The 27,683-nt window shown below is 39.3% G+C and overlaps 1 protein-coding gene across 1 annotated transcript in view; it reads left to right on the top strand.

The window, feature by feature from the left end:
- The window catches only part of LOC146707117 (venom factor-like), a 32,537-nt gene extending 6,958 nt beyond the window's left edge, over positions 1 to 25,579 (top strand). Inside the window, exons 13-44 of the mRNA XM_085458426.1 lie at positions 408 to 523; positions 625 to 768; positions 928 to 1,140; positions 2,425 to 2,628; positions 2,936 to 3,091; positions 3,206 to 3,335; positions 4,046 to 4,114; positions 4,443 to 4,718; positions 5,335 to 5,701; positions 7,912 to 7,997; positions 8,925 to 9,064; positions 9,146 to 9,355; positions 9,461 to 9,521; positions 10,972 to 11,055; positions 11,140 to 11,343; positions 11,569 to 11,644; positions 11,906 to 12,068; positions 15,290 to 15,403; positions 15,489 to 15,639; positions 16,239 to 16,402; positions 16,512 to 16,664; positions 16,819 to 16,878; positions 17,010 to 17,100; positions 19,904 to 19,955; positions 20,282 to 20,369; positions 20,784 to 20,873; positions 21,029 to 21,134; positions 21,385 to 21,474; positions 21,569 to 21,652; positions 22,286 to 22,366; positions 22,547 to 22,694; positions 22,848 to 25,579. Of these exons, the coding sequence (XP_085314552.1) occupies positions 408 to 523; positions 625 to 768; positions 928 to 1,140; positions 2,425 to 2,628; positions 2,936 to 3,091; positions 3,206 to 3,335; positions 4,046 to 4,114; positions 4,443 to 4,718; positions 5,335 to 5,701; positions 7,912 to 7,997; positions 8,925 to 9,064; positions 9,146 to 9,355; positions 9,461 to 9,521; positions 10,972 to 11,055; positions 11,140 to 11,343; positions 11,569 to 11,644; positions 11,906 to 12,068; positions 15,290 to 15,403; positions 15,489 to 15,639; positions 16,239 to 16,402; positions 16,512 to 16,664; positions 16,819 to 16,878; positions 17,010 to 17,100; positions 19,904 to 19,955; positions 20,282 to 20,369; positions 20,784 to 20,873; positions 21,029 to 21,134; positions 21,385 to 21,474; positions 21,569 to 21,652; positions 22,286 to 22,366; positions 22,547 to 22,694; positions 22,848 to 22,992 (4,316 nt within the window). The 3' untranslated portion in view covers positions 22,993 to 25,579. The remainder of the gene's footprint in view (positions 1 to 407; positions 524 to 624; positions 769 to 927; positions 1,141 to 2,424; positions 2,629 to 2,935; positions 3,092 to 3,205; positions 3,336 to 4,045; positions 4,115 to 4,442; positions 4,719 to 5,334; positions 5,702 to 7,911; positions 7,998 to 8,924; positions 9,065 to 9,145; positions 9,356 to 9,460; positions 9,522 to 10,971; positions 11,056 to 11,139; positions 11,344 to 11,568; positions 11,645 to 11,905; positions 12,069 to 15,289; positions 15,404 to 15,488; positions 15,640 to 16,238; positions 16,403 to 16,511; positions 16,665 to 16,818; positions 16,879 to 17,009; positions 17,101 to 19,903; positions 19,956 to 20,281; positions 20,370 to 20,783; positions 20,874 to 21,028; positions 21,135 to 21,384; positions 21,475 to 21,568; positions 21,653 to 22,285; positions 22,367 to 22,546; positions 22,695 to 22,847) is intronic.
- Positions 25,580 to 27,683: the final 2,104 nt, after the last annotated feature.

Raw genomic sequence — 27,683 nt, 5'->3', positions numbered from 1 at the left:
ATATTATTTGGAAATGTAGGTCATGTTGCTGCTGCTGGGGGGAAACAGTTAAAATGCTGAAAAGCAAAATCCTGTTTATCTGCTGCAGTACTAACTAACAGCTCAAGCAACAATAACTGAAAATGGACATGAAATGGTTCACCTTTAGTGCACCTCCACACTGCACAGAACTCTTTTCTCCAAGAACCTTTTGATTCTGTGTTCCACCATGCATCTATCCTTTCTCTTTTACTAATTCTTATCAGGGGCGTAGGGGGGCTAGAACCAGCTATCATAGAGTGAGAGGTGGGGTACACCCTGGACATGTCACTAGTCTGATGCAGGCTAGATTCTCTGTTCACAACATTAATTACGTCAGTGGTTATTTATATATATATATTTTTTGGATTGTTTGATGATCATTACAGGAAGTGATCTGGTTGAGGCCGAGAAGTCTGGCATTAAAATTGTGGAATCTCCCTACGTCTTATTGTTCCAAAACATACCAAAGTACTTCAAGCCAGGCCTGCCTTTTGACTTCACAGTAAGGGTCATTCTCTGCATTTTCATTCTATTTGAATTAATTATTGAAGTTCAAATAAATATTGTAGTGAGCATCTAAAAAGATAGAGCAATCTTTTCCAGATTCAGGTGAGCCACCATGATGGTTCCATGGCTCGTAACGTCCTGGTTAAGCTGAACTTGCTGGACACCCCATTATTCGTGCCCTCCGGAACCACCAGAGCTGCCATCAACATGCCCAAGAATGATCAACCACAAACCATCATTGTTAGTATGACTGTTCTACCTCACTGATTCTACCTGTGTGTGTGATCTATTTTTTTTTTAAAGTCATGAAGGCTAATAAGTTAGTTACATTTCTAGCTACAGGTATTGGTCTTAGTTTAATACTTTTTTCTTTTCTACTTGTTTGTTCCTCTTTTGCAGGCTGAAACAGCACAGGATGGCTTGAGACCAGAGCAGCAGGCAAAGCAGCAGTTCACTGTTTATTCCTACAGCACCCATGACCATGAAAAGAACTACCTGCATGTCTCCACAGGAACTACCACAGTGTCTTTAGGAGAAAGACTGTCCGTGAAGCTCACAGTCAGTCCTGCAGATGAGTCGTTCAGAGGATTCATCAAATTTATCACCTACCTGGTGAGCTGACATGTTCTAATACACGTGAACATAAAAAAGAATGTGGGACAATCAGCTGTCCACAAAAATAAAAAATAAAACACACAGTCAAAGATAAAGCAAATACAAATATCTATCTATCTATCTATCTATCTATCTATCTATCTATCTATCTATCTATCTATCTATCTATCTATCTATCTATCTATCTATCTATCTATCTATCTATCTATCTATCTATCTATCTATCTATCTATCTATCTATCTATCTATCTATCTATCTATCTATCTATCAAGAAAAAATATATCACTACAGCCGTCTTCTTCCGCTTTCAAGCATGAATGGCAAGGTCGTACTTTGATGAAGCCATTCCAAAACCTCTTTTTTTGAGTCTTTGGGGGTGGACTTCATCTGTTTCATATTATAGTCCTTTTGCAAAACCCAAGTGCTCGTGAGCTTCAGGAAATAAACTGATGGTCAGACATTTTCCTTCAGGAAAGTCTTGTATAATTCATGGCTCCATCAAGTCATCCAGGTCCTGAAGCAGCAAAGCAGGCCCAGACCATCACACTACCACCATGACTGTTTGATGCTGTGCTAGCTTTATACCAGATGCAACAGCACTCACATTTTGTCTTGTGAATCCAAATGTGAGAAGAACCTTTGTGTTCTTTTTGGTCAGCAGTAGTTTTCTCATTTGAACTGTCCCATGGATGCCATTATCGTTCAGTGTGTTTCTTATTGATGAATCAACACTGAATATGACTGAAGTAAGTGAGACCTGCAGTTCTTTATATGTTGTTCTAGCTTTGTTTGTAACCTCACAGATGAGCCGTTGATGCTGAGTTGTTGAGGCCAACCACTCCTGGGAAGGTTCTTTACTGTTTCAAGTTTTATCCATTTACGGATAATGGCTCTCATTGTGGTTCACTGGAGTCGTAATGCCTTAGAAATGGTTTTGTAACCCTATTCAAACTGATAGAGGCAATAAAAAAGTGTGATAAATATGCAAAAATCTAAGAAATTTACAACAGGACAATCTGTCGGATGATGAGTGTAATCAGGATGCACTTGAGCTCAATTCTAAATGGCATGGCGAAGGCTGGAATTACCTTTGTATACGTTTTATATATATATATTTTCATCTTTTAATAATAGAGTGTTGTGTTTAGAAGTTTAAGGTGAAAAATAAATGTAATCCATTTTAAAATAACACGACAAAATAAAAGTGAAAAGTGAAGCACTTTGAATACTTCCTCGATACACTAAATATATGTGTGTGTGTGTGTGTGTGTGATTCTCAGATTCTCAGTAAAGGAAAAATCATACAAGCCGGGCGCATGGATATAACTGGTCAGCTGGTCACCAGCATCGGGCTGATGGTAACACCAGACATGATGCCATCGTTTCGTATTGTGGCGTATTACACTATTCCCTGGATGGACACAGAGGAGGTGGTGTCCGACTCCCTCTGGATAGATGTGGTGGATTCCTGTCTTGGAGGAGGGGTGAGTCCTCAGCTCTCTCACTCACTCAGAAGGTACAGTGTTTACCAGCTGGAGGGTTGGTGGTTAAACCCTGCCACCTTCAGTCTGCGTGTCAGAGTATCCTTGGGCGTGACACTGAACCCCCAGTTACTCCGGGTGTGTTCATTAACCATTATTAAACTAGTCTTAAATTATGATTTTATTGCATTCTTAAATGTTTCTGATAACAAGAAAACCAACAAACAAAAGTTTTTTTTTTCTTTTCTTTAGTCTTTTATGGTTCTGTTTGTGTGTTTTTGGGTTTTTTTGCTTTCATTCTCTGCTATAGCTCACAGTGGGGCCAGTGGACGGCGCACCCAGAGACTACCTTCCTGGGAAGATGTTTCGCTTTAAGATAAGAGGTGACCCGGGGGCAAAGGTCAGCCTGGTGGCCGTGGACAACGCTGTGTATCTTCTCAGCAGGGACAGACTTACGCAAAAGAAGGTGTGCTTTTTTGGATTTGGAAAATTTCTGTTTTATAATATTGATAATAGACTGAAAAAGACAATTGCAATGCAGAAGTCCTTTCACCTTTTGTTAATGGAACCCTCTGCTCAGATTTGGGATGTGGTCGAGCACGGTGATATTGGTTGCACACGAGGGGGAGGCCGAGATGCCAATGGGGTATTTCAAGATGCAGGACTGCTTTTCTCCTCCAGCCGTGGCTTTCAAACCCCAAATAGGAAAGGTATCTATCAGCATGGAGCATCTGTGGAAAGTTTAAACTTTTTAGTCCCTCTTTACCTTTATAGCAGCTGAAGACCATGTTTCTGCCGCAAATCAGACCTTTCTACATCTACTAAGGCCATTTCTTCTACAATCTGCTCATCACTTGGGCCATCATGGTGTATATTACAGTGCTGTCTAATACAGTGCTGTCTATTACAGTGCTGTATATTACAGTGCTTTCTATTAGGCATGGGTTTAGCTAAAAGTTAGTATACTAAAACTGACTTAAAAGTAAGATTTATACAAATCCGGTCCCATAAAAACTTGGACATTTAGCTAAATGTACATAAAAATTCAGTGCAATGATTTGGAAATCACATAAACCCATATTTTATTCACAATTAAAAATGCAAATCATTGCATTTTTATGTTTATTTTAAACAATGTCACAGTTGTTTTGAAATTAGGGTATAACTGGCAAGTAGTTTCAGTTTTTTACATTAAGTGTAGCAGGCATCCGTTTATATTTAAGCCAATCTGTCCCCTTATATGTCTTGATGAATTGAATTAAACCCATACAAAGCAGTAAACCTCAGTGCAGTTGCACATCTTATTCTTCTCCCTGTGTTACACCACCATGCCAGATGTCTCAACACTTCACAAATCCCACCTTAAACCCTGATTATGTATACAAAGATTAATAGTGTTATTCTACTCTTCTTCCCCCAGCCATGCAGTGTCCAGGCAATGCCAGAAGGCGGCGCTCTGCTGAACTGCTGCGACGTAAAGCACAGCTGGGTGAGTGCTGTCTGTTTTTTTAGTCAGCTGAGATTAGCTCGTATAAATTGTGCCTGCAGTTTAACTCTGCTTTCTATGCTTTTCCACCTTGTAACATTAGTGTGAAATTTATGGCATCAAATAAATAATTAAGTTAAGAGAAGGTGAATTTCATTAAATGTTATGGTTAAACAGCAGATGCAGGGCAACATTATCAACAATTTTATTATACGCACTTTTAGACATTTAGAATTTGGCATTTCATTAACATAGAAATGGCAAAATACAGAGTATCATACAACTGGTGCTGACCCTGCTGCTTACCTCTCTTCCACCCCTCTGCCTCCAGAGAGTCACTACAAGGAGAAGCTGCAGTATCGTTGCTGTAAAGATGGCCTTCGGGAGATCCCGATGCCGTACTCTTGCACACGACGCTCCCTCTACATCACTGAGGGATGGGAGTGCATCCGGGCGTTCCGCTATTGCTGCGCCACATTGAGGGACCAGCCGTTTAATACAGAGATTCCTACGACACCATCACCCACTACAACACCTGTTCCCACCACCACTGCTGCTCACATTATTATGCCACATCGGAGAATACATCTCTCGCAAGAGAACTTCAGTAATTTCTATACTTCTTTCTCATCAATTTGGCATTCATATCTTTGATTTTAGCTTGATATGTCAAAGCTTTTTACATTTAATTTAAAATTTAGCAGTATAACAATAAAATAGTTAATCAAAAATAGTTCATATTATTATTTAAAGACATTTCTAGATTTGGCACAAATCTAAAACTTTGGGTCCTCTCAAATCAGTTTAAGGACATTGACCTCTGCTAGCTTACTGGGAGCTGCTTCTTAGGAAAACAGTCTGCTTGACATTTACTGTTTTCCTGTGGAGCGCCAGTTGCGGCATTTTGTCCTCTTTTACTCACAGCACTGAAACTCTCTGATCAGGGCAGAAGGCATCTCCTGCTCCATCTACTGAGATCACCAATAGATTTTTGGAGTTTAAGAGCACCTCATGTTCTACAGAAACATTTTATTTATTATGTAAAAAAAAGAAACAAAAAAACATTTCACTAATTTCTCCAATAATAACTATGGATGTAGTCAACACCAGTAAAAGCTAAACGCTTATACTTTAATCACATCTTGATTGTTTGATTAACAATCTGCTGGGTGTTGTCTAAAACACTATGTGCATAACTGTGTGAATATATTCAAATATTACAGACTGGAGATATCCTTCACCTGGACAACCTGGACTACAAGGACGACCTGGACTACAAGGACAACCTGGACTACCAGGACGACCTGGACTACCTGGACTACCTGGACCACCTGAAACTGAAGTATTGCGTTCATTTCCCGGCCAGCCTGGACCAATTGGGCGTGAAGTGTACCTTGAGAATTATGCGAGGAAAGCAGAGGACGAATATGATGTGCTTAGTTCAATTGCAAAAGAGATCATCGAGGAAGGCGAAGAGGAAGAAGAGTATACAGATGAGGCTGACGTATATCTGCGTTCCAAGTTCTATGAGTCTTGGATGTGGATGGATGTTAACCTGCCCAATCAGGCAGATAGAGACAGCAGAGACGGGTGAGTAAATGATTAGACCAGAGGTTACATCTAATGAAGACAAGTCTGATTGGTTAGTTAGTAACTTGGTTGTTTCAGCTGCAAAGCGGGACATGCAATTAAACCACTGTTGAGTACTTGAGTCATAAACAATGTTGGTCAAATTACTTGAAAATAGTGTGCAGCAGACGTTAATGTTTTTGCCACTTTTTACGGAATCAAACTAAAAGTAATGTCAGTACCTCCAAGCTTTAAACGCTGCATGTTGATCTACACACGTCTGTTGCTGCCACAGTTGTTGCACGTACTCATGTCATTGTCATGAGACATACTCACAAACACAATGACGTTTTAGTAACCATAACGCAGCGTGCTTACCGGAAAGTAATAGGAATCTAATTACTTTTTTGCAATAGTAATCCCTTACTTTACTCGTTCTTTGAAAAAAGCAACGTGTTAGTTGTAATGTGTTACTGCCCATCTCTGTTCATTAATACTTTTAACTTTCCACTAGTCCGATATTTAAAGCATCGTCATATACTGCCTTTCTCTCCTACACTTACTTCTCACCCCTTCATCATGGACACTGGTAACAGCTTTTTCTTTAGTGATAAACCACCTGAATGAAATCTTAAAAATCAAGCACAGAGACAAACACAGATCAGTATCAGCTTTAGGCAAATCCACAGTTACCGCATCACAATAATGCAAATATCCGCCCTTAGTGTAGCCTTTGTGATTGTTCCCACTTGCATGTAATTCATATTAAACCAAATTTATCACAGTGTGAAAGCATGGTGGAGGAAACAGGTAAACTGAAAGTATTAGTTACAGATGCTTTAATATCATGTGGGCTCCAGTGGGAAAAAACTGAACTCAAGTTCAGTGGGTTGATTTGACTGCGGTGTACACTCTACTAGCAGTGTGTAACTCGGTTTGTAAAATATCATGATTCATCATCACTGATAAAAATATACAGTAAACCAGCGTTTCTGTGGGTTAGCAGGAACACAGTATTTCATATCCATTGACCTTTAAAGACTTTTATTGCACCTCACAATATAAAGGTCCTTGAGGCGAATACTGTTGTGTTTTGGTGTGATACAGTAAATCAAATCAAACTGAACTAATAGACTTTTAAACACGTGTTGCTGCAACACTTAAATGTCCGCAGTATTTGAAAAGTTTACAAGACTTGGCTTGAAATGCTGTCCTTCTGTCAACATCCACAGATTAATGGACTAATTAGGATCATCGCTCACTGATTTCTCTCAATCTGTCTGTCTGATAAAAGAAAAAAACATTTTTTTAAGCGAGCGGGATCGTGCTGTTCGGTCAGTGATAACAGCAGAACAAACAGTTCTAAGTGCAGAAAACATGAACACAACATCATTCTGTGTTTCACCATCGTGACCATCGGTGTGTGTGCGTACACTCACAATGTAGCAACACAAATTCCTGCACTGTATCTGTGTCGTGCTTGCTCTGTGAAAACCATCTGCTAGTGTCTAGAACCAAGTTAATGTTTTATAGATTGTTTGCTGAAACTTCAGAAACCTTCACTGCAGTTTAATAGAGATAAAAGAGAGTGAGAAGTGTCATTTTTTAAACTGCACATTATTATGCCATAATCATAACTCGTACTACAGTAAACTGGTAGTTAATGAATTGTTATTGGCTAGTTATGTTTCAGCTAACAATGATAACTAATATACACAGGTGATTAGTAATATCTAATTCATATTAATTTATTAGTCAGTGCTTTATTTTTTATATACAGCATGTTTGGTGTCATAGGTGGTAAGTTCATAAATAAATTTAAGTCTAATGACATTAGTGGAAAGTAAAATTCAGTGTACTCCATTATTCATTAGTTAATCATTACCAAATGTTATTCTTCTGAAATAAAGACTTCATGATAGATCAGACTCAAACTAATGGGATGGAGTTAGTGATTAAACACTGATTTGTTGTTTGTTAACAGCAAAAAACAAACAAACAAAAAAGAAAAACTTTACTTAAAATTAAATGTTCTGTGTATTAACTGTAAAAGGTTTATTTTTTTAAAATCTTACTTTAAATATATATTTAGACATCTATACTGTACACATTTTCTGTTGAGTATGCAAAATTTCTACATAGTATAATATAGTATAGCAATTGTCTACTTGTAGTTTTGAGCTTGGATCTATTGTAAGATAAAAAAAAAATAACATGGATCTTATCAACAGGCTGGCCTCGCTGACAATGGGGGACCCCTTACCTGATAGCATCACAGAATGGGGGCTTCTGGCTGTCAGTGCATCACCCCACACAGGTGAGATGACAGCGAACTGGGAATCAAAGTGCTTAACTGGTTAGGGACTCAGTTTTTGGAAATTGATGCAGTCTGGCTTTAATGGGAAACACATTTAAACTTCCAGATAAAAAACGGTTATTTTGTGTAATCCCAAAAAAGGATGTTATCTAAAAATTATCATTATGTTTGATTATGGATATACTGTTACAACACTTTTTTTGTAATAGTGGTAATAATACACAATATTTATATAGTGTATTTCAAAACACATTGACATAATACTTTACAAAGTGAGATAGACATAGTGAGAGAGACAGGAGAGATCTGGAGAGGAGAGATGATAAAATATTATAAAAAAAAAACAACATAAAACAAGAGTCAGTGAGAAATGTATACAAATGTTAACTTAAGAGTGTTTTGGAAGATACTGTGATCAGATTTCCTCTATGAGGTTGTTCCAGACAGTGTGTATTTTATTGGCTCAATCAAGTGTATAAGGAGTTACAGTAGTTTAATCAGGAGGAAATGACAGCAAGTTTTACACTACCATGTAAGATTAAAGCATGATTTGTAGGGATGTCTTATATTAATAAGAAATATCGTGTCCTGGCAACAATCAAAAATTAACCCAATTCTTAAATTAACCATTTAAAAAAAATAAGTTTTGCTTTTCTATGTTTAACTAAAAGTTAAGGACAACGTTTTTCACATTCTGTCAACCACCAATTTCTCAGAGCAAAAGAAAATAATATACTTTCACACTTGGCAACAGAATGAATGTGCTCTACCTCCATCACCTCCAGGTGAAAACAAACAGTGGCAAACAATGCTCCACGATTAAAAGTTTCCAAACTATCCTGTTTTCTATCATCAACCCGAATGATAGAGAAATTGTCAGAATCCTAATCCCTCACAGACGTTTTTCACCATCTTGTGAATCTGCAGGTTTCTGTGTTGCGGAGCCCTACAACTTCAGAGCGTGGAAACGTTTCTTTGTGGAGCTGAAGCTGCCATATTCAGTGGCGAGACACGAACAGGTTGAAATAAAAGCTGTGGTCCATAACTACGGCTCTGAGGAACTACATGTAAGATTATTGACTTACTTTTACTCTTTCTCATAAATTACCAGCTTCTTCTTCTGTAACGGCTGATCGCTTTCTGCTCAGGTCAGGGTGGTGCTCATGAAGACTGAAGGCATATGCAGCATTGCTTTCAAGGACAGACACACACAGGAAGTGACAGTGCCAGCTGGCTCTTCGATAGCTGTGCCCTACACCATTGTACCGCTGGTGGTGGGAAAACATCCCTTGGAGGTGATGGTGCTCGGGAGAGACATGACGGGAGGAGACCGTATCCAGAAGCTTTTACGGGTAGTGGTAAGTGACTGCGTGATGAAACTGGCATTTTCTGTGTGCTTAGAAGATAATTAATAAGTAACACATATCTTCTTGAATCAAAACCTTTTTTCCTGATACAAACAGCTCGATGGAGTGCAGAAGACTGAAGTTTGGAGTGTGGTGTTGAACCCATCCGCTGAGGGGGGTAAGTAGATGAGTAAGCAGTGAGGTATGATAATGTGTCATTCCCTATTTTATGACCACAGTTCCCAAAAGGTTGTGACAAATATGTAAAATGTAAATAATAACAGAATGTAATGACTTGAAAATCTCATAGATGCATATTCACAATAGAGTTATAATAAGAACATCGAATGTTTAAAATGACACACTTCAGTACTTCATGGAAAATTAGCTCATTTTGAATTTAATGGCAGAAGCACAGTTCAAAAAAAGTGGGAAAAGTATGTGGTACTAAACAAAACAGCTGGAGGAACAGCTGGAGACTAACTGGGTTTATTGGTAGCAGCTCAGTAACATGAATAGTTCTAAAACGAACAGATTAGGAGGGCGGAGGCTCACCGAGTTCACAAACTGAGTCTAAAAATTGCAGAAAAATTTTGCTCTAGTATCCCTCATTTATTTATCATCAGTTATCATACATAACATCATCTAAAAAAAAGAATCTCTCTGCGTGCAAGGGGGCAGGGTTGAAAAATTGGGTGCCCTTGATCTTTAGACTCTCAGACAGCACTGCAGTAATAACTGGCATGTGATCAGTCCCCGAACTCACTGTCTGTGAATACATTTAGCTATCCACACATACTAGTTCCTGCCTCATCTTCTCTGTGCCAAACCTCATTCAAAAGAGACTCGATTTCTATAACTGCTTTGATTCTGATTCACAAGGTCCCAATTTGATTTGACTCAGACAGTCAGAAATGTTATAATTCTGATCATTTATCAGGACATATCCATGTTTTTATAATTAGCCTATGTATAAAAACAAAGCTGACACTAGCTGTTTGGTGGTTGTTGAAATAGTTTTGGGAGCGATTTCTAAAACTAAAATCGATTTGAATCAGGAAAATCGATTCTTTAAACCCACAACTACTTTTAACCACACGTGAAACAAAAAATCCAACACCCAGGACACCCGTTGAACAGCTAGGGTCTGGGATAGACAGAAAAACTCTCCAAAGAGAGGTGCCATCGTTTGGCATTGGGGTTGTTGGTCAGGCCATGTGGATCCCAGCATTGCAGACTGTTATTTCGGATGTAGAACGGGAAAACATTCCTCTCCCAAAAGTTCAGCAACTGGTCTCCTCAGTTACCAGACTTTTACAGACTGTAGTTAAAAGAAGAGGGGATGCTACATAGCGATAAATACAGCCCTGTCCTGTATTGTGTTGCAGCCATCAAATTCAAAATGAAATAACAATTTTCTTAAAATGGTGCATTTTCACATTTGATATTTTCTATTATGAATAAAATGTGGTTTTGTGACATTTGCAAATCTTTGCATTCTGTTTTTATTTAGATTTTATGGAACTGGGTCTAAAGTTTACCAAAGTTATGAGGTTTCACATTTATATCTGCTCCCTTTGAGTTTCTTCATTTTAAATTCGGTGTCAATATGTTTGCATCCAAAACAGGAACGCAGACAGTCCGTGTTGGAAAGATTGAACTGGAGTCAGTAGTGCCAAACTCTCAACCTGAGTCATTGATCAATGTCAGAGGTCAGTAACTGTCAGAGTGGTGAGAAGGATCAAAAATGAAACCAAGAAGGAGGCTTGTTCATGAAACTTCTTTTTCCCTACTAGGCAGCGTGTTAGCAGACAGTATTGAGAACTCCATCAACGAGGACTCTCTGGGATCTCTGATCAGGATGCCTGGTGGCTGTGTGGAGCAGAACCTAGCCTCCATTACTCTGCCCCTCATTGCCACCCTCTACTTAGACCGAACTGACAACTGGGAGAGCGTAGGCGTGCAGCGCAGAGCAGAGGCTCTCCAGTACATCAAGAGAGGTGAGACGAAAGCAAAAAGCGAAGAACAAAAAAGAAGGAAAGGGGGATTTACTGTTTTTATTATTTTCTATGGCTTAATTCTACAATAAAAGCTGAGGTTTGCAAAAGAAATCTAAAACCAGTTTGCAAAAAACTTTCTGACTAAGCACAAAAGGCTGGAATATGAACACCTAGTTATTGTCTATGTCTTTGTGGTTAAAACAGGAAATTCTTTTGTGTTTTCAGGCTATGACAATCAGCTGGCATACAGAAGGCGTGACGGCTCTTACCCGCCCTACAGGAGGGAAGGAGCGAGTACCTGGTACTGACGAATCCTTACATTCTTAGAGCTTTCAAGTATTTCAGTTTTGACAACACTAAAATATTATTTTTATTAGTCTTTGCGGTAGTGATTTTCCAACTTACATGTGTCACATAACAAAAACAATACATGTTTATTTCAGTTTTACTGTGCTAAACTGTACAGAAGTGAGTCAGTGAGGAAAATCAGTTTGAGATTCATAAATAGATAAATTTATTCTGTTAGATAAATCATATATATGACATAGATTGTGATTGACAGGATCACAGCATATGTGGTAAAGGTGTTCTCCATGGCTCACTCCATCATGGGCATTGAGAAGCAACAAGTGTGCGACCCTCTGGTCTACCTGGTGATGAACAAACTCAGAGAAAATAAAGGAATGTATGTAGAGGACAACCCAGTTTACAGCACTACCATGACGGTGAGAAACACATGCACGTATACAGCCACACACTCACACTGTGAGGTTGGTAATCTATGTGGTTTCCACTCAAAGAGAGAAAAGTTTTCATTTCCTGGTCCTTGTATTGTTTCTCTTGTAAACTACACGTCTTCACGAGCATAACCTCTCAGCCTGAACACACGACTGAAAATCAGATGTGAAAAAGGACAAATTTATTCAGTGCAGCCACAGAAATGTAGAATTTATGGAGTGCGACAGAATAAATAAAAACTTTAATTGCAATAAATGTGTGTGGTGGGGCGTGGTTTGCGGTGCCGTGCGGACGCACCTGCACAGCATCCGCAATCACGCCGGCCGTGTTAAAACACGGCGACTCAGGGGTTGGTGTGTGTGTGATGTGGCGTGAATAAGGCACGGCGGGACCACGGAGCAACGTTCAGAGCCAACTTTATTTAATTCACGTCACACCACACACACACCAACCCCTGAGTCCCCGTGTTTTAACACGGCCGGCGTGATTGCGGATGCCGTGCAGGTGCGTCCGCACGGCACCGCAAACCACGCCCCACCACAATGTATAATAACAAAATAAGCTGTTTCATTATGATAGCTATTACAGCTAAGTTTATCAAATTTAAACCATTCAGACAAACTGTAACTTGGAAAATAAACATCAGTCTATTGATCCGTCCATCCGTCCGTCTGTCTTGTGGGCAGTCGTCTAAGCAGAGAAGCCCAGACGTTCTTTCTTTCAGTCATGACCCAGAGCTCATGACCAGATGGCACAACAGGTTAGATATCCATCCTCCCACAGTGCTCCCTACATGATCCCCTAAGAGACACGGTTGATGCCTTCTCCAGGCATCTCCAAGAAGATGTAGACTGTTTGGGCAGAATCCCTTATCCTTTACAGATTAAAGAGCTGTTCTTGTGATCCATAACCCAGGCAAAAACTATATTGTTCCCTCTGAATCTGAGATTCAACCACAGCGTGGACTCTCCTATGGAGAACTGGGAGTCAATCCACCAACCTTCTGATTGGTAGATGGCCTGTTGTACCATCGCTTACACCTGTAAATGTGAGTGTTAATTGTTGTCTGAATCTGTACTGTCGGTAGGATATATGGGCTCAGATTGTGGTCATAAATATTTTGTACTTGTAAATCAGGATTTGTATGTGTAAAAAGAATTTGTGTGTGCGTAAAAAAGATTTGTGTGTGGACTTAGCCAAAAAATACGTGTGAAACTCTGCACTCAAGTTTCAAGTTACAAGTACAAATTTTGACCCTATTTTTCTTCCTTTCATCTGATTGGCCAATGTCATGTCAATCACAAATTTAACAATCCAATCGGAGAACAGATGGGTTTGGCTATTGAAGGGGTGCTTTATAGAGCTGCTTTATGGTCCTTTCACATTGTACAAAATATTTATGACCACAATTTGAGCCCATAAGGATAGATCGATAAAATACATGCAGGCACATATATGAAGTAAAAACTACACCTTTCAAAATGATTGCTTTATTATTCAATCACAACTTCCAAGACTAACAAAATCAAATCAATAAACTGAAAAGAAAGAGATTATTATGAAAGTAGAATATAAATACAACAAAAAGGCCCAGTCTTTATAATCCTTTTGTCTGCTGATGAACAACAGAAAAAGCACGCTGTCATGTAGCATGCCACTATTTTCTGATGACATATTTTCTTTCTTTAACTTTAAGCATTTGTACATTTTTAAAATCTAACAAACAACTTTATTTAACTCATTTAAAATAGTTTCCATTATTTTAGACACTTTATTCAGTGATTAAAATTCTAAATAATCAAATACTTGAATTATTCCGATGGTTTTACAGTTTTTTACAGACGCTAGGACACATTTCTCAATACTTAGGTCACTTTTGCAAAACACTTCACACAATCCTCCTAACTGACCGTCAGCTTGGCAAAGCAGTTCATTTCACATTCAAAATGCACTACAACTACCAAAACACTTCATTCAGGTCTCAAATAAACTCATTCTTCCAGAACACTAGCAAAGGTTGACAGCCGACAAACACACTTTGTCACCCACAAAACAATGACCTAAAAAACACTAACAACATGTAGCATTACACAGTGTTTTCTTGTGTAAAACAAGGACACATCTCTGTTTATAATTTCAATATATGTTACTGGAATGAATCAGACATCATGCAGAATTTGTTAATATTTGTTTATGTATTTTTTATTTTTTTGCACTAAGTAATCCCAAAATACAAGAATTTGTATACACACCATCCACTGATACACATACAATAGTAATGCTAATCTACTCGGTCTTCTCCATTTGGCCACAGGTTCTCATCCACATCACATCTTATGTCATCTAGGGCAACACACCTAGGAAAGAATCTTCTGGCTGCCAGAATTGAAGGAGTTGAAAAATTGAAGGAGTAACACCTGTGTAGATGTTCATCTACAATGAGAACAAGCTGTGGCTGGTTAAACTGCATTTTTAGATTTAAAATATGTTTCAATAAAATATTGTTGTTGAATTTTGCTGTCTTTTCAAGTTTTGCATTGTGTTATTGTTTTGGCCATAAGTTTAACAGTTTTGAAAACAGTATGTAAGCACATGCAAAATGTCCTGTCCGTACAAAGCTTTTTGGCAGTTGTTGTGTCTGAGTGAGAAGATGATTCATTAAATTTGAGAGATGTAGTCATTGAATGCATTTTGTGCCAAAACAATGATAACTGGTCCTCAGTTTAGCCCACATAGACTTCTGTTGTGCTCACTGTGTGAGGAGTTTTGCAAACGTGACCTAAGTATTGAGAAATGTGTCCTAGCGTCTGTAAAAAACTGTAATACAAAATTACAAGGCATGGGAGAAAGAGATGATGAAGGTCTCAAATACTGAATAACCCCTTAAAAAGTTTCTAGTTCAGAAGGTAGAGCAGGTCCCGTACTAACTGAATGGTTGTTGGTGGACTGTTCCAGTCTGCATGCAATTTGCACAGTATCCTTCGGAAAGATACTGAGTTCCTCTGATGCGTTCATCGGATCATCACTGTTAGATTATATCATCGACAAATATTAGATAGAAGTTCTTTGGGTAATGTTGTCTAAGCTCCTTGAGTGCTCAGTAGGAAAGAAAAGTGCTATAAAGGAACCAGGAAATTTACTTTAGGTGCTTTCTGCCCAAAATCTTTGATAACTGCGATAAAGCCCTTCTCCCTCTCATCGCCTCTAGGGCGGTCTCCGTGGCGATGACCCAGAGATAACACTTACCGCCTTTGTCCACATCGCACTAGCTGAGGCCAAGCAGGCAGGGATCACCTGCGTCATTCCTGGTTTGGAGATGGAGGTAAGTTACAAGCAGCAATGTCTCTTTAACACTTGTTGTAATTGTAATTATACTAACCCATCATCTACCCACTCATGTGGTATAGAATGCCATGGGTAAGACGACACAGTACTTGACCAATGCACTGACTAGAAATGGGAGGAGACCGTACACCGTGGCCATCACCTCTTATGCTCTGGCTCTTGTGGGGGCACCTCACAATGTTCATCAACCGTTACTCGAAGCTGCAGCCCGAGGTATCCTCAATCAGAATGATTATAGTTCTGTTTTTTAATTTGATTTGTTTTGTTTTCTTGTTTTCATTTGAGTTACCAGAGTAAATGTACCTTAAGCAACTAAAACTTGCTTAAAGTCCTGGTTTATCATCATGCAAAGCATCAGTAAAACAAAAAGCCTGGTTCTGCTGGAGGTTTCTGCCTGTTAAAAGGGAGTTTTCCTTCCCACTGTCGCCAAATCACTCCTAGGGAGTCATCTGGCTGTTTTCTGTGTATTATTATAAGGTATTCACCTGAAAATAAAACACACCTTAAAGGAACTGTTGTGGTTTAGTGCTACATAAATAAAATACAATATAATTGAATTTAACTAATTTCTGTCTACTAGCAGGATTCTGTTTACTTGCTATATCGTTGATATTGTCATATAACACTATTTTTCAATCACGTAAAAGTTTGTACTGATGTTATGGCAGACAGTATGGTATGACATAGCCCTAATCACTGCACTTTTGCTGTACGGACTAAAGCTGTGTGCTCTTAAAGCCGGCATTCAAATAGTATCAAAAAGCCACTGAGGATAAGTGTAAAACATCCCTCTAATTCTGTCGCTGCTGCAGGTGGCAGCCACTGGCCTGACAGGGAAAACCACTTCTTCACCTTGGAGGCGACCGGCTATGCCCTGCTGGCTCTTATTAAGTTGGGTCACATGGAGGAAGCAGCAGCAGCCTTTAAATGGCTGAACAGCCAGCGAAGAAGAGGAGGCGGCTTTGGCTCTACTCAGGTCAGTTAAAGGATATTTAGATTTATTTCACTTGTTGATATTATATTTCATGCCAGATTTAATTGTCAGAAGGCTGCCAGTTAGGTTTTTTCGTTCTCTACTCTTCCAGTCCACCATGGTGGTGCTTCAGGCATTGTCAGAGTATATGATCAAGAGACCTCCTGATGACCTCAGTCTGAATGTAGACATCAGGATCACTGGACGCAGAGACATCCGCTACCATTTTGACCCAAGGACAGCCTATGGCGCTCGCTCATCCAAGGTGAGAGACATTAAAAGAAATATAAACAGAATCCAGGCTTGTAGCGGAGTTTCGTAACTTTGAACTGTGATGATTTGGGATTTAAGAACATCACTGAGTGTAATAACATCATTATCCAATATTTTTCTTCTTCTGCGGTGCTTTTGTTGCACAGTTGCCTGCTAACCTTGATTTGGAAGTCAGAGCTCAAGGAAACGGACAGGGAATACTTGAGGTATAAATGCACTGAATGATTATTAATAAAACTCATTAGAGATAATTAAATTAAATAGTAGGACAGTACCTATATTTGGCTGTACAATCGTTTTTGACTGATCGATTTCTCTTCCTGAAATTTGACCCAAGGTTGTGACCCATTATAACCAGCTGCATGAGGTGGATGAGAAAATGCCCTGCCAGCACTTTGAGCTCAGTGTTGCTGTTGAAGAGTCCCAGGGTAACTCCATTTATATGTCTCAAATACAGCAGATAAAATAAGTGTTGAATGTGTCACCAATTTAACTAAATGTATCTCTAAAGGTGCAATTGACATCTACACATGCAAAGAAATCAAATGATGTTACGCGTTATAATGAGAAATGACACAGGGGAAAAATACTGAACAAAAAGTGGAGGTACTAAAAGGCACCAGCTGAAATCTGTTAGTAATTAGGAACTAATCATGCCACTTATTGCAAATTAATATCAGCTGGTTCAGTCCTGGCTGATGGTCTATAAAAAGGTGTCTCGTTACCAAGGTGTCACACAAGAAACATCTCATGATGGGTTAAAACAATATGAGGCTGTCACAACCTTATTGTTGGAAAACATACTGATGGCATTGGTCACAGAAGAGTTTCTAAACTACTGAAGAATGCAGTCACCACTTCACAACAAACCGGCCAGGACCAGATCTTCCCTGCAAGATTTCAGACAGAGGAGTGAAAAGTATTCAGAAGAGTTGTCTAAAAGCCAAGGAGGACTTACAGAGACCTACAGAAAAAAGAAAATCGGTCAACCACCATGGCCTGCATGAACACTCACCATGCAACACTCAATTTCTGAAGAAAAAGCATGTTGAATTCAAAGTTGCTGAACAGCATTTAGACAAGCCTGTGATATACTGGGAGACTATAGTGTGGTCAAAACTGACCTTTGACACCATAATACACACAATGTTACGAGGTCAAAGGGCACTGCATATTTTCAGAGGAAAAAGAAAGCACCAAAAGCACCATACCAACAATGAAGCTTGGAATTGGGAACATCATGGTGTGGGCTGTTTTTCTGCATACGGCACTGGCACACTTCATGTAATTTCAGGAAGGATGAATGGAAATCGAACACAGACATATTCTAGGTCTGACCAGCTGTCTCAGCTGTGGGCAAAAGATGACAACTAATACAATTCTGACATAATTTATTAGTACAATGATCAAAAAAATGAAGAGATACACAGTCCAGCGCCCCGCTTGCTAAAGGTATAAAACACACCAGTTGAAGGCGCGAGCCTGCGATGGCACAAGTCAGTTGCACTTTACATGCCAACTACTTAACTGGGATTAGTAGTTGTCCTTCAAGACCCACCCTGTAAGTAGAAGGCTGGTAATTACTCCAACCTCAGCAACCCAACTCTGCCTTTAGGCTGTGGCATATAGTAGGTCCTGGCCTGCACAGAGACACACAATATCACCCCATCTTCATTATACAATTCACAGAGCAGCACACTATCCACCATCAACATATTTAAATCAAGTCATCTTAGTTCTGGCCATATAACATACCTCAGAGACAAAATATCACAGCAGTGTTTGTAGTGTGGGCCTTCAATTAATCCAACCCCATCACAGCCATTGGCTCACAGCAAATGTGACACATAAAATCACACGAAACCAGTGCCAACTTCACACAACAAACAATGAGATGAATTATACAGCTAACATTAGACCAATATGTTACAGAAACATGTACTATAACACTGTTGATAAAAATCTGCAGCCCTCCACCAGGATTATGATGATGAAACGAGGGTGGATGTTTCAGCAAGGCAATCGTCCCAAACACAGCCAAGGAAACTCTCAGCTGGTTTCTCAGCCAATCACCTGACCTGAATCCAGCTGAGAAATCTACTGAACGAGTTCAGAGAAGGAGCCCACAGAGACCTCAGGATTTGAAGACTGTTTGTGTGGAAAAATGAAACAAATCACACCTGACCACTGCATGTGACTAGCGTGTCCATTCGGGAGGCGTCTTGAAGCTCTCATCACCAACAAAGAATTTTGTTTGAGGCATTAAATACATGTCAGTTGGTGTGTTGGGATGTTACTGACATGTGGCGATAATTTCATGTCAATGAAAGGGTCAAACAATGATGAAACACATTTCAGCACGTTTCATTTCCTTGATATTTTGAAATAAGATAAAACAGGACTTAGTTCAAAAGATACAAATTTAACTTTTCTTAAATAACTGTAAACTACAAGCCTGCCGTAACACAAACATGTTATTTGTTTAATGTTTTAATGGAATCTGGAGTGTATGTTATATATGTCATTACTGGTACAGAAAGAATTCAAATTGTACAGTAGCTTTTAGGTGGGAAAAGAGAGCTGTTACTGGAGAATCAGCTTTAAACAGTCAGTCATCAACAGATCGAGGTTTCACATAAAAACAAAGAAGGAAACTCCTCTCAGGCTGGTGTGTGGTCAGAGTTTGATTTTAAGGTGTACGTGGGCTGGAGAAGATTTTTGAAAATCTCTCTATTCTTAATTTTGGGAATGGCTGAAATACCATTTAAAATACTGATGTATGTACATTAATACAAACATCATAGGCCCCAAGGAGGACCATTTATGTGGCTTTTTAAAAAATAATTTTAAAACTTTCTACTTTCTTCGGTCGTTGCTGTGCTTTTTTTGGAAGTCGAATTTCCCAGAGGAACCCACCCGAGGGATTAATAAAGTTCTATCTTATCTTATCTTATATGAAAGATCCCCAGTTCAAGACCTGGAGGGGACACAAACCCTACCTTGGGAGGTAAAAGCCAGTGTGCTAGTAAATGGGAGGTTTCAATCATGAACGGCATGTAGTGTGAAATCAAACATCTGATTTTTTTTTTTTTAAAAACAGTAGAAAAGACAGCAACTGCAATATGACAAACATATACATAAAAAAACTATCAATACATATACACACCAAGTATCTTCAGCAAGCTTTATGGATTACATATTTAATAACACTTTTCCTCCATCTCATAACAGAAAAGCCTCCAGCAGATGTAGAAAAGTCCTATCAGATCACCATCAAAGTGAGGTAAGATACAATTACTTGCTAAATTTTAGAGAATAAGAAAAAAAAGTGTATTTTTATATCTTTTACTTCATACAAAGTGTAGCAAACAGCAAAAACAGTCAACTTTTTAATATGGGACGACCACATTTTTAAACAAAAACTGCCAAATGTGAGTCTGTCTGACCGTAATAAATTTTCTTTGAACATTTGGTCCACTGAATGTGAGTTATTGATCCAGCGATTCAGAACAGCTGCTCACATTTCTCATGAGGTTAATCAGATCATTTGGGTCCTTTCAGATTTAGATTTCATATCCTTTGCCAGTGCTTTCTGCTTTTCTTTCGCAGGGCTTTAGGACCCAGAGACGTCAGGATGGTGGTTCTTGACATCAGTTTGCCCACTGGCTTCACCCCAGAAAACTCAGACCTGGAGATGGTAATCAGCCTCTAGGCCAGTGCTTCAAAAATCTGAAACAAAGCTTTCATGGCTAAGAAATGATCCAAGTTTAGTTTTAGCTTTCTTACACAGAGTAAACCTGAATTTATTTTACATCTATTTTATTTTGTTTTATTCAAACTTTTTTCTGTGCGTGTTGTGAAAAAGTTAAGCTGCAAGCTCAGTTTTCTTTACTGTAATTTATCAGTATCACACCAAAAAGCACACCTCAGCTCACTTGTTTGACCCCTGCATCACCTAAGGCTGTAATGGGTTTAACATATTTCGGTAATAAATACAGCATTGCATTGTGAATTTACACTTTAAATACAATTCTATAGAATGTTTTCTACACGGCAGCATTTTATTTCTGTTTAAATTGAACTAATAAATTCTGAACATGTTTGTCTCTAGTTGTCCAACTCAGTGGATCATTACATCAACAACTTCCAGATAGTAGATAACCTGAGTGACAGGGGATCCCTGATCATCCACCTGTTTAAGGTAACTGTGCTGTAGACCACTGTCTCATTTATTGGATTACAGGAAGAAAGAGTATGAGGAGTTAAAATCTGTCCAGTTTAAGTCAGTTTTATGTACCATTTTTAAGAAGTATGTCTTATAACATTCCCCCTGCTCTGCATTGTTTCTCTTTGTAGGTTTCTCACAAAGAGCCTGAGATCCTAATATTCAGACTCCAGCAGACCTTCAAAGTTGGCCTCCTGCAGCCATCCTCAGTGACTGTTTACGAGTATTACAACCCAGGTTGGGAAATACAGCTGTAGACATAAAAATCAGAGATTCTGCGATACAGTATTATAAGAAATACTTATAAAAGGAACGGCAGTTTAGCTCACTGGGATGAGCAGGTGACCATATGTTGCATGGCTAAGAGCAGCCAACCAAGTGGCCAAGTTGTACTGCGTCCTTATATTTCGCATAAAACCAAGATAAATAAATAATAATAATAATAACATTAAAGCTTTTAGATTTCTCCCCTCTCACTTTGTCACAGACCGCCGCTGCAGTCGTACTTACACCCCCCGTGAGAACAAGGAGCAGCTCAGCCAGATCTGCAGAAACAACGTCTGCCGCTGCACACAGGGTAAAGTATGGGATTTGCAACAATGCATTAAAGGATGCGTGTATTTTTTTTCCACCTCTGCACATTTGACCTCCCGTGGTTTCAAAACCTCCAGGTGACTGCTGCATCTCCAAAGCGGACAGTGAAAACTTCCCCAGCAAAGAAAGAGAGACGTTTGCCTGCAAGAGCTTACACCATGGTACATGTGCTTTTACACTCCGGCGCCTTCAACATGCATGCCTGCACACTGGAGGCTTACACTTTTGCATGTTCATTGGCTGACTGCCATTCAAATGATTTAAAAATATTCAGATGTACGTTGTCAAAACTGCCGCTAGATGAAGAAATTAAGATTTTAATATTTATAGAAATAAAAGAAGCCACATTAAATGCCCTTATTCAAGCAGTAACAATGACATAAGCCCTGCAGCGAATCAGCTGTTAGAGTAGGAACAAATAATATGTTGTTTGAGTAATAAATGGAAGCATAATGTGAGCATTCACAGAAACTGTAATATTTAAAACATTGTAAAGAAAGTTTAGCTGATGGCACTATTGCTCTCCTGCTTTATTTTTCTCTCATTTACCATGTGGACCATGAATCGCTCATATAGCAACTCCCCAGGGCATCATACAGAATTTCAGTTTAGTATCTTACTGGAAAAGGGTGGGAAACTGTCACCTCCCCCTTTTGTTAGTAATGCTATTATTATTTTGTCGTGGAAACAGTTACTATTAATTTATGGAAACAGTGCCTCACCCATTTAAGAGTCCGATTAATTTTACAGTAATTTGCTCATGATGCTCAGGTTTGGTTGCTACTGTGTTTTAGTTTTCCAGGTGAAGGTGCTGAATGTCATCCAGAGTTACTACGACAAATATGAGATGGAGATCACACAAGTTATCAAACTGGGTGAGTCCTAGTAGTGACTGGCTTTCACCTCTCAGTCTTTTCAGTGTGAGCAATGGAGGAATGATGTGGTCCAGTTAACTTTTTCATTATTTGGTGACCCCATTTATGAAGTGCTGCTTGTGCATTCTTGTAACTCAAAGACAAATGAAGGCTTATTATATTTGTTCTTCTCCCACTCAGGTCTGGAGGGTGGAGTTGGAGCGGGTCAGACGAGGATCTTCATGTCTCACGGAGGTTGCAGAGATGGACTAGACTTGAAGCAGGGCTCCCAATACCTCATCATTGGCCCCAAGGACGACCAGTGGAATGTTGATACTGAAACCAACAAGTGAGCAGAACAGGAAAAATAAATGCTTACAAATAATTTTGTGTTGATTCAAATACGGAACTATGACAGGACAAGTTTACTATGAGACACTTGGGTGCTCTTACTTGTTAACTTGCCATCTGTCTTTCTTTCTTTTTTCATTTTGTGTGTCAGGTTCATCTACGTGTTGGGGAAGGACACCTGGGTGGAGCGCTGGCCTTCACCCGCAGAGTGCTCCAGCCATCCCAGCCTGCAAGCCAAATGCAGGAGTCTAAGCGACACTGCCAACGAACTGTCGGTCAACGCCTGCAGGCTGTAGAGGTGTCAGGGCAGCTGTCGCACACAATTTTGTGGCAAAAAAAAAAAGGAAATAATTTTGTATGCTCAACTTACTGTGGACTCCTGATAAATTCTTTCAATCTATATTTAGTTTTCTCTGTGAAAAGGGAAGTGAGAGTCTTGCCAGTTACCATAACTTTGAACAAGAATGAAGAAGTATAAACCGCAGAGAGAGATGTGTAATTATTCTTTGTTTTGAATATTTGTCACACTTACATGTTTGAGATCAACTTAATTTTTATGCTGGACAAAGAAAATACACGTAATTATAAAATGCATTTTTTTAAATTATCTTTTTATTAAGGGGTAAAAGGCTATTCAAACCTACCTGACCCTATTTGAAAACCCCATAAACTGTTTTTCACATTACTGTGGAGGAATTCTTTTGCTTACCCTTCTTTGCAGAATTGTTTAATTTAGCCACACTGGAAGTTTTTACGATCATGAATGGCCAATAAGTCCAATCCAAAGCATATTAATTGGCTTTAGGTCTGGACTTTCATTATGCCATCACTTTCTGGTCTGCTGTGGGTCATTGCTACATGACCAAACTTAGCTTGTGTTTTCAGGCACAAAATGATGGCTGGATTTTCTGGTAGAAAGCTGAAGCAGCAGAGCAGCCCAGACCGTCACACTAACACCACCATGTTTGACTGTTTTTATGATGTTGATTTATAACATGCTTTTAATTTGACACCAGATGTAACAGGATTCAAACCTTCCAAAAAGTTTAACTTTTGTCTCGTCAGTCCACACAATATTTTCCCTGGAGTCAGATGTTTTGTGGCAAATGTGAGACAAGTTATTGTGGCAGTGGTTTTCTTATTGGATCTCTGCCATGGATGCCATTTTTGTTCAGTCTCGTTCTTATTGTTGAACCACGAAATCTGACCATAACAGAGGAAAATTCAATTCAATTCAATTTTATTTATATAGCGCCAAATCACAACAAAAGTCGCCTCAAGGTGCTTCATAGATACAGAGAAAAACCCAACAATCATATGACCCCCTATGAGCAAGCACTTTGGCGACAGTGGGAAGGAAAAACTCCCTTTTAACAGGAAGAAATCTCCGGCAGAACCAGGCTCAGGGAGGGGCGGGGCCATCTGCTGCGAAGAAAGACAGGATAAAGACATGTTGTGGAAGAGAGACAGAGGTTAATAACAGATATGATTGAATGCAGAGAGGTCTGTTAATACATAGTGAATGAGAAAGGTGACTGGAAAGGAAAAACTCAATGCATCATGGGAATCCCCGGCAGCCTACGTCTATTGCAGCATAACTAAGGGAGGATTCAGGGTCACCTGGTCCAGCCCTAACTATATGCTTTAGCAAAAAGGAAAGTTTTAAGCCTAATCTTGAAAGTAGAGATAGTGTCTCTCTCCCGAATCCAAACTGGAAGCTGGTTCCACAGAAGAGGGGCCTGAAAACTGAAGGCTCTGCCTCCCATTCTACTTTTAAATACTCTAGGAACAACAAGTAGGCCTGCAGAGCGAGAGTGAAGTGCTCTAATAGGGTGATATGGTACTACAAGGTCATTAAGATAAGATGGGGCCTGATTATTTAAGACCTTGTATGTGAGGAGCACGATTTTGAATTCAATTCTGGATTTAACAGGAAGCCAATGAAGGGAAGCCAAAACAGGAGAAATCTGCTCTCTCTTTCTAGTCCCTGTCAGGACTCTTGCTGCAGCATTTTGGATTAGCTGAAGGCTTTTCAGTGAGTTTTTAGGACATCCTGATAATAATGATTTGCAGTCGTCCAGCCTGGAAGTAATAAATGCATGAACTAGTTTTTCAGTGTCACTCTGAGACAGGATATTTCTAACTTTAGAGATGTTGCGCAAATGGAAGACCGCAGTCTTACATATTTGTTTAATATGTGCGTTGAAGGACATGTCCTGGTCAAAAATGATGTCTGGAGTTCTTCAGATGTTTCTCTGGGTTCTTTCATGATCTCCTGGATGAGTAGTCAGTGCACTCATGAAGTCATTTTAGCCTGCAACTCCTGGGAAGTTTCACCACTCTTCCCAGTTTCCTCTGTGTGTAGATAATGGTTTTCTCTGTGGTTCACTTGAGTCCCAAAGCCCTAGGCTTTGTAAAGCTTAACAAACCGATAGATATGAATGATTGTATTTTAAATCTGTCCTTGAATTTCTTTAGATGGTTTCTGACCTTCTTTGATCTTGTAGCCTACTTCACTTTGTCTGACAGATTCTATTTATATGATTTCTTGATTCAGTGCTCTTCTTGTTGGCTCTGACTTGGTAGATAACCGCATGAATGATGTTATTTTCACCTCTAAAGTTGTCTCGCTGTTTAACACAGATTAAGATCAATTTATCTTAAAGGACAAGCAAGTGCAGTGTAATGAAGATGTGTGTGTGTGTGTGTGTGTGTGTGTGTGTGTGTGTGTGTGTGTGTGTGTGTGTGTGAATAAGACTTAAAATGTAAAAAGTCCTTTGAGAGATCAAAGTTGAGTACTGGTCCAACTTTTCTTTTTCAACGGTGGAATGTTTGTACGGCAAACATCTTTAATGACATAGAAAATAAACACATGAGAAACGAGTGGACCAGCTTGAATTATTACTTTCTCTGCATTTGACCCAGTCACTCAGTGGAGCCGTGGGCAGCCAATAAGCAGTGTGTAGGGATGGTACCTTGCTCAGGTGTACCTCAGGGTAGCCGCTCAGTGGATTCGAACCCCCAACTTTCCGATCACAGGGACGACCATTCTACCTACTGAGCTATCCCTGCCCTAATGCTGGTGGTTTGAGAAAAGGAATCAAAGTCAGTGGAGACAAGACAAAATACATGTATAAATGAGAGGGAGACGGGTGGAAAGGTGAACGTGCAAGAATCACAAAAGCAATAGTGAAGGTGGATGAATATGAACACCTGGGGTCAGCCATGAAATGAACACTGCCCAATAGAGATGAAGAAGTGAGTGCAGGCCGGGTGGAGTAATTTGTGACAGATGAATAACAACAAGAGTGAAAGGGAAGATTAACAAGATAGTAATGAGACATGCTTGATGTGTGACTTAGAAACATGTCATGTTCGTTGTGGTGAAAGAAGAAAAGTGATGCATGCAGAGCAACAGGAAGTGATTTGTAACTTGTTTGTGCAATTTTCAATAAGACCACAGACATGATAACATGCACAGGCCTGCAGTAAAACCAGCGACTGTAGAAAACTCTCCACCGACGCTTATTTTAATACTTTTATCTTCATAATACAAGAACTAAATCCACTGTGGGATGTACCTGATTGCATTTTTATTTGTATTTGTGATTGCTGTCAGGAGCCATCACATCATGTGAACACACACACACACACACACACACACACACACACACACACACACACACACACACACACACACACACACACACACACAGATATATATAAACAGTTTGAATGAAATATTTGATTAAACATAATCTGTAATGATACATGTACGAGGCAGTAATGCACAGACACACACCTGCTCAGCAGTCATCATAGAACGGGGCTGGTTCATTTTTGTAATCTACATTAAACCAGCTGTGAATAACAAGGCTAAGTGCTCTTCAGTGTAAATATGGATGGACTGACGGGACACTAAGAGGACAAGAACAATACATCCACTCTCTGCTGCTGTCAGACTTACAGCTGCTTTCTCGGTGATTTTAGTGACAATACAAGAAGTTAAAAGTAAACAGTGAACAAATGATTAATCACTTCAAACACTCAAAGAGATTAAGATGTTGCTAAATCCTTCCTCTCTACCTCTCTGCAGAATAAACAACGTGCCAGTAAAAGGCAACTTGGTAAGAGATGCAAGCTTCATAACATTTCTTTTCCTGCCCTTTTTGTACAGGAAACGTCTTGTTAGATTTGTATTTACATAGTTTCACAACTAGAAAAAATGAATCTGTGACTCTATACTTGGCCCTATGCCCTTTAACAATGTGCTGCATTACTAATAGGTGTACTGAAATCTATCTGTTATTCATTTGCATAACACATGGGTTTGACATTAGACTTCCCCCGACTTCTTATTTATCTACTGTTCCATCTACTTGAACAGGTGTGGTTCCAAACCTTTAGTCAAATCCAGGAAGTGGTCACGTACTGGTGATCATGCAGCAGAACAATGAACAAAAGAAAAAGAAAGAAAAAAAACCTAAGTCACAGACACAAAAACAACCTCTAGACATGGAAGATAAGAAATGAAAAATGACGACAAATTAAGAAACAGGGTGGCAAGGAAGTACTGGGGTAAGTGATGATCTGATGGAGCTGAGTATTCAGCAACAAACTATTCAGGACGGTCAACAACAATGACAGAAAACTAACATCCATCCATCCTCTTACCCTTATCAGGGTCACAAGGGGACTAAAACCTATACCAGCTACCATAGGCCGAGAGGCAGGGTACACCCTGAACAGGTCACCAGCAGGGCTAATACAGAGAGATAAACAACCATTCACACCTAGGAGCAATTTCAAATCACCATAACCCCGCTTACTGCATGTGTTTAGTAAGTAAAAAGTAAGTAAAACTTTATTTATATAGCACCTTTCAAGATAAAAATCACAAAGTGCTTCACAGAAGCTAAAACCTAAAAATAAAAATCAACTAAAAGCAAGTTTAAAAAGATGGGTTTTTTAGCTGTGTGGTTGTTTA

This window comes from Copadichromis virginalis, linkage group LG6, assembly GCF_057382275.1.
Source record: "Copadichromis virginalis isolate Kocher_CV1m ecotype Utaka linkage group LG6, C_Virginalis_male_GT1.1, whole genome shotgun sequence".
In the NCBI taxonomy this organism is placed as follows: Eukaryota; Metazoa; Chordata; class Actinopteri; order Cichliformes; family Cichlidae; genus Copadichromis; species Copadichromis virginalis.
Note: the sequence above shows the minus strand (reverse complement) of the source record. Positions and strands in the feature narration are given on the sequence as shown.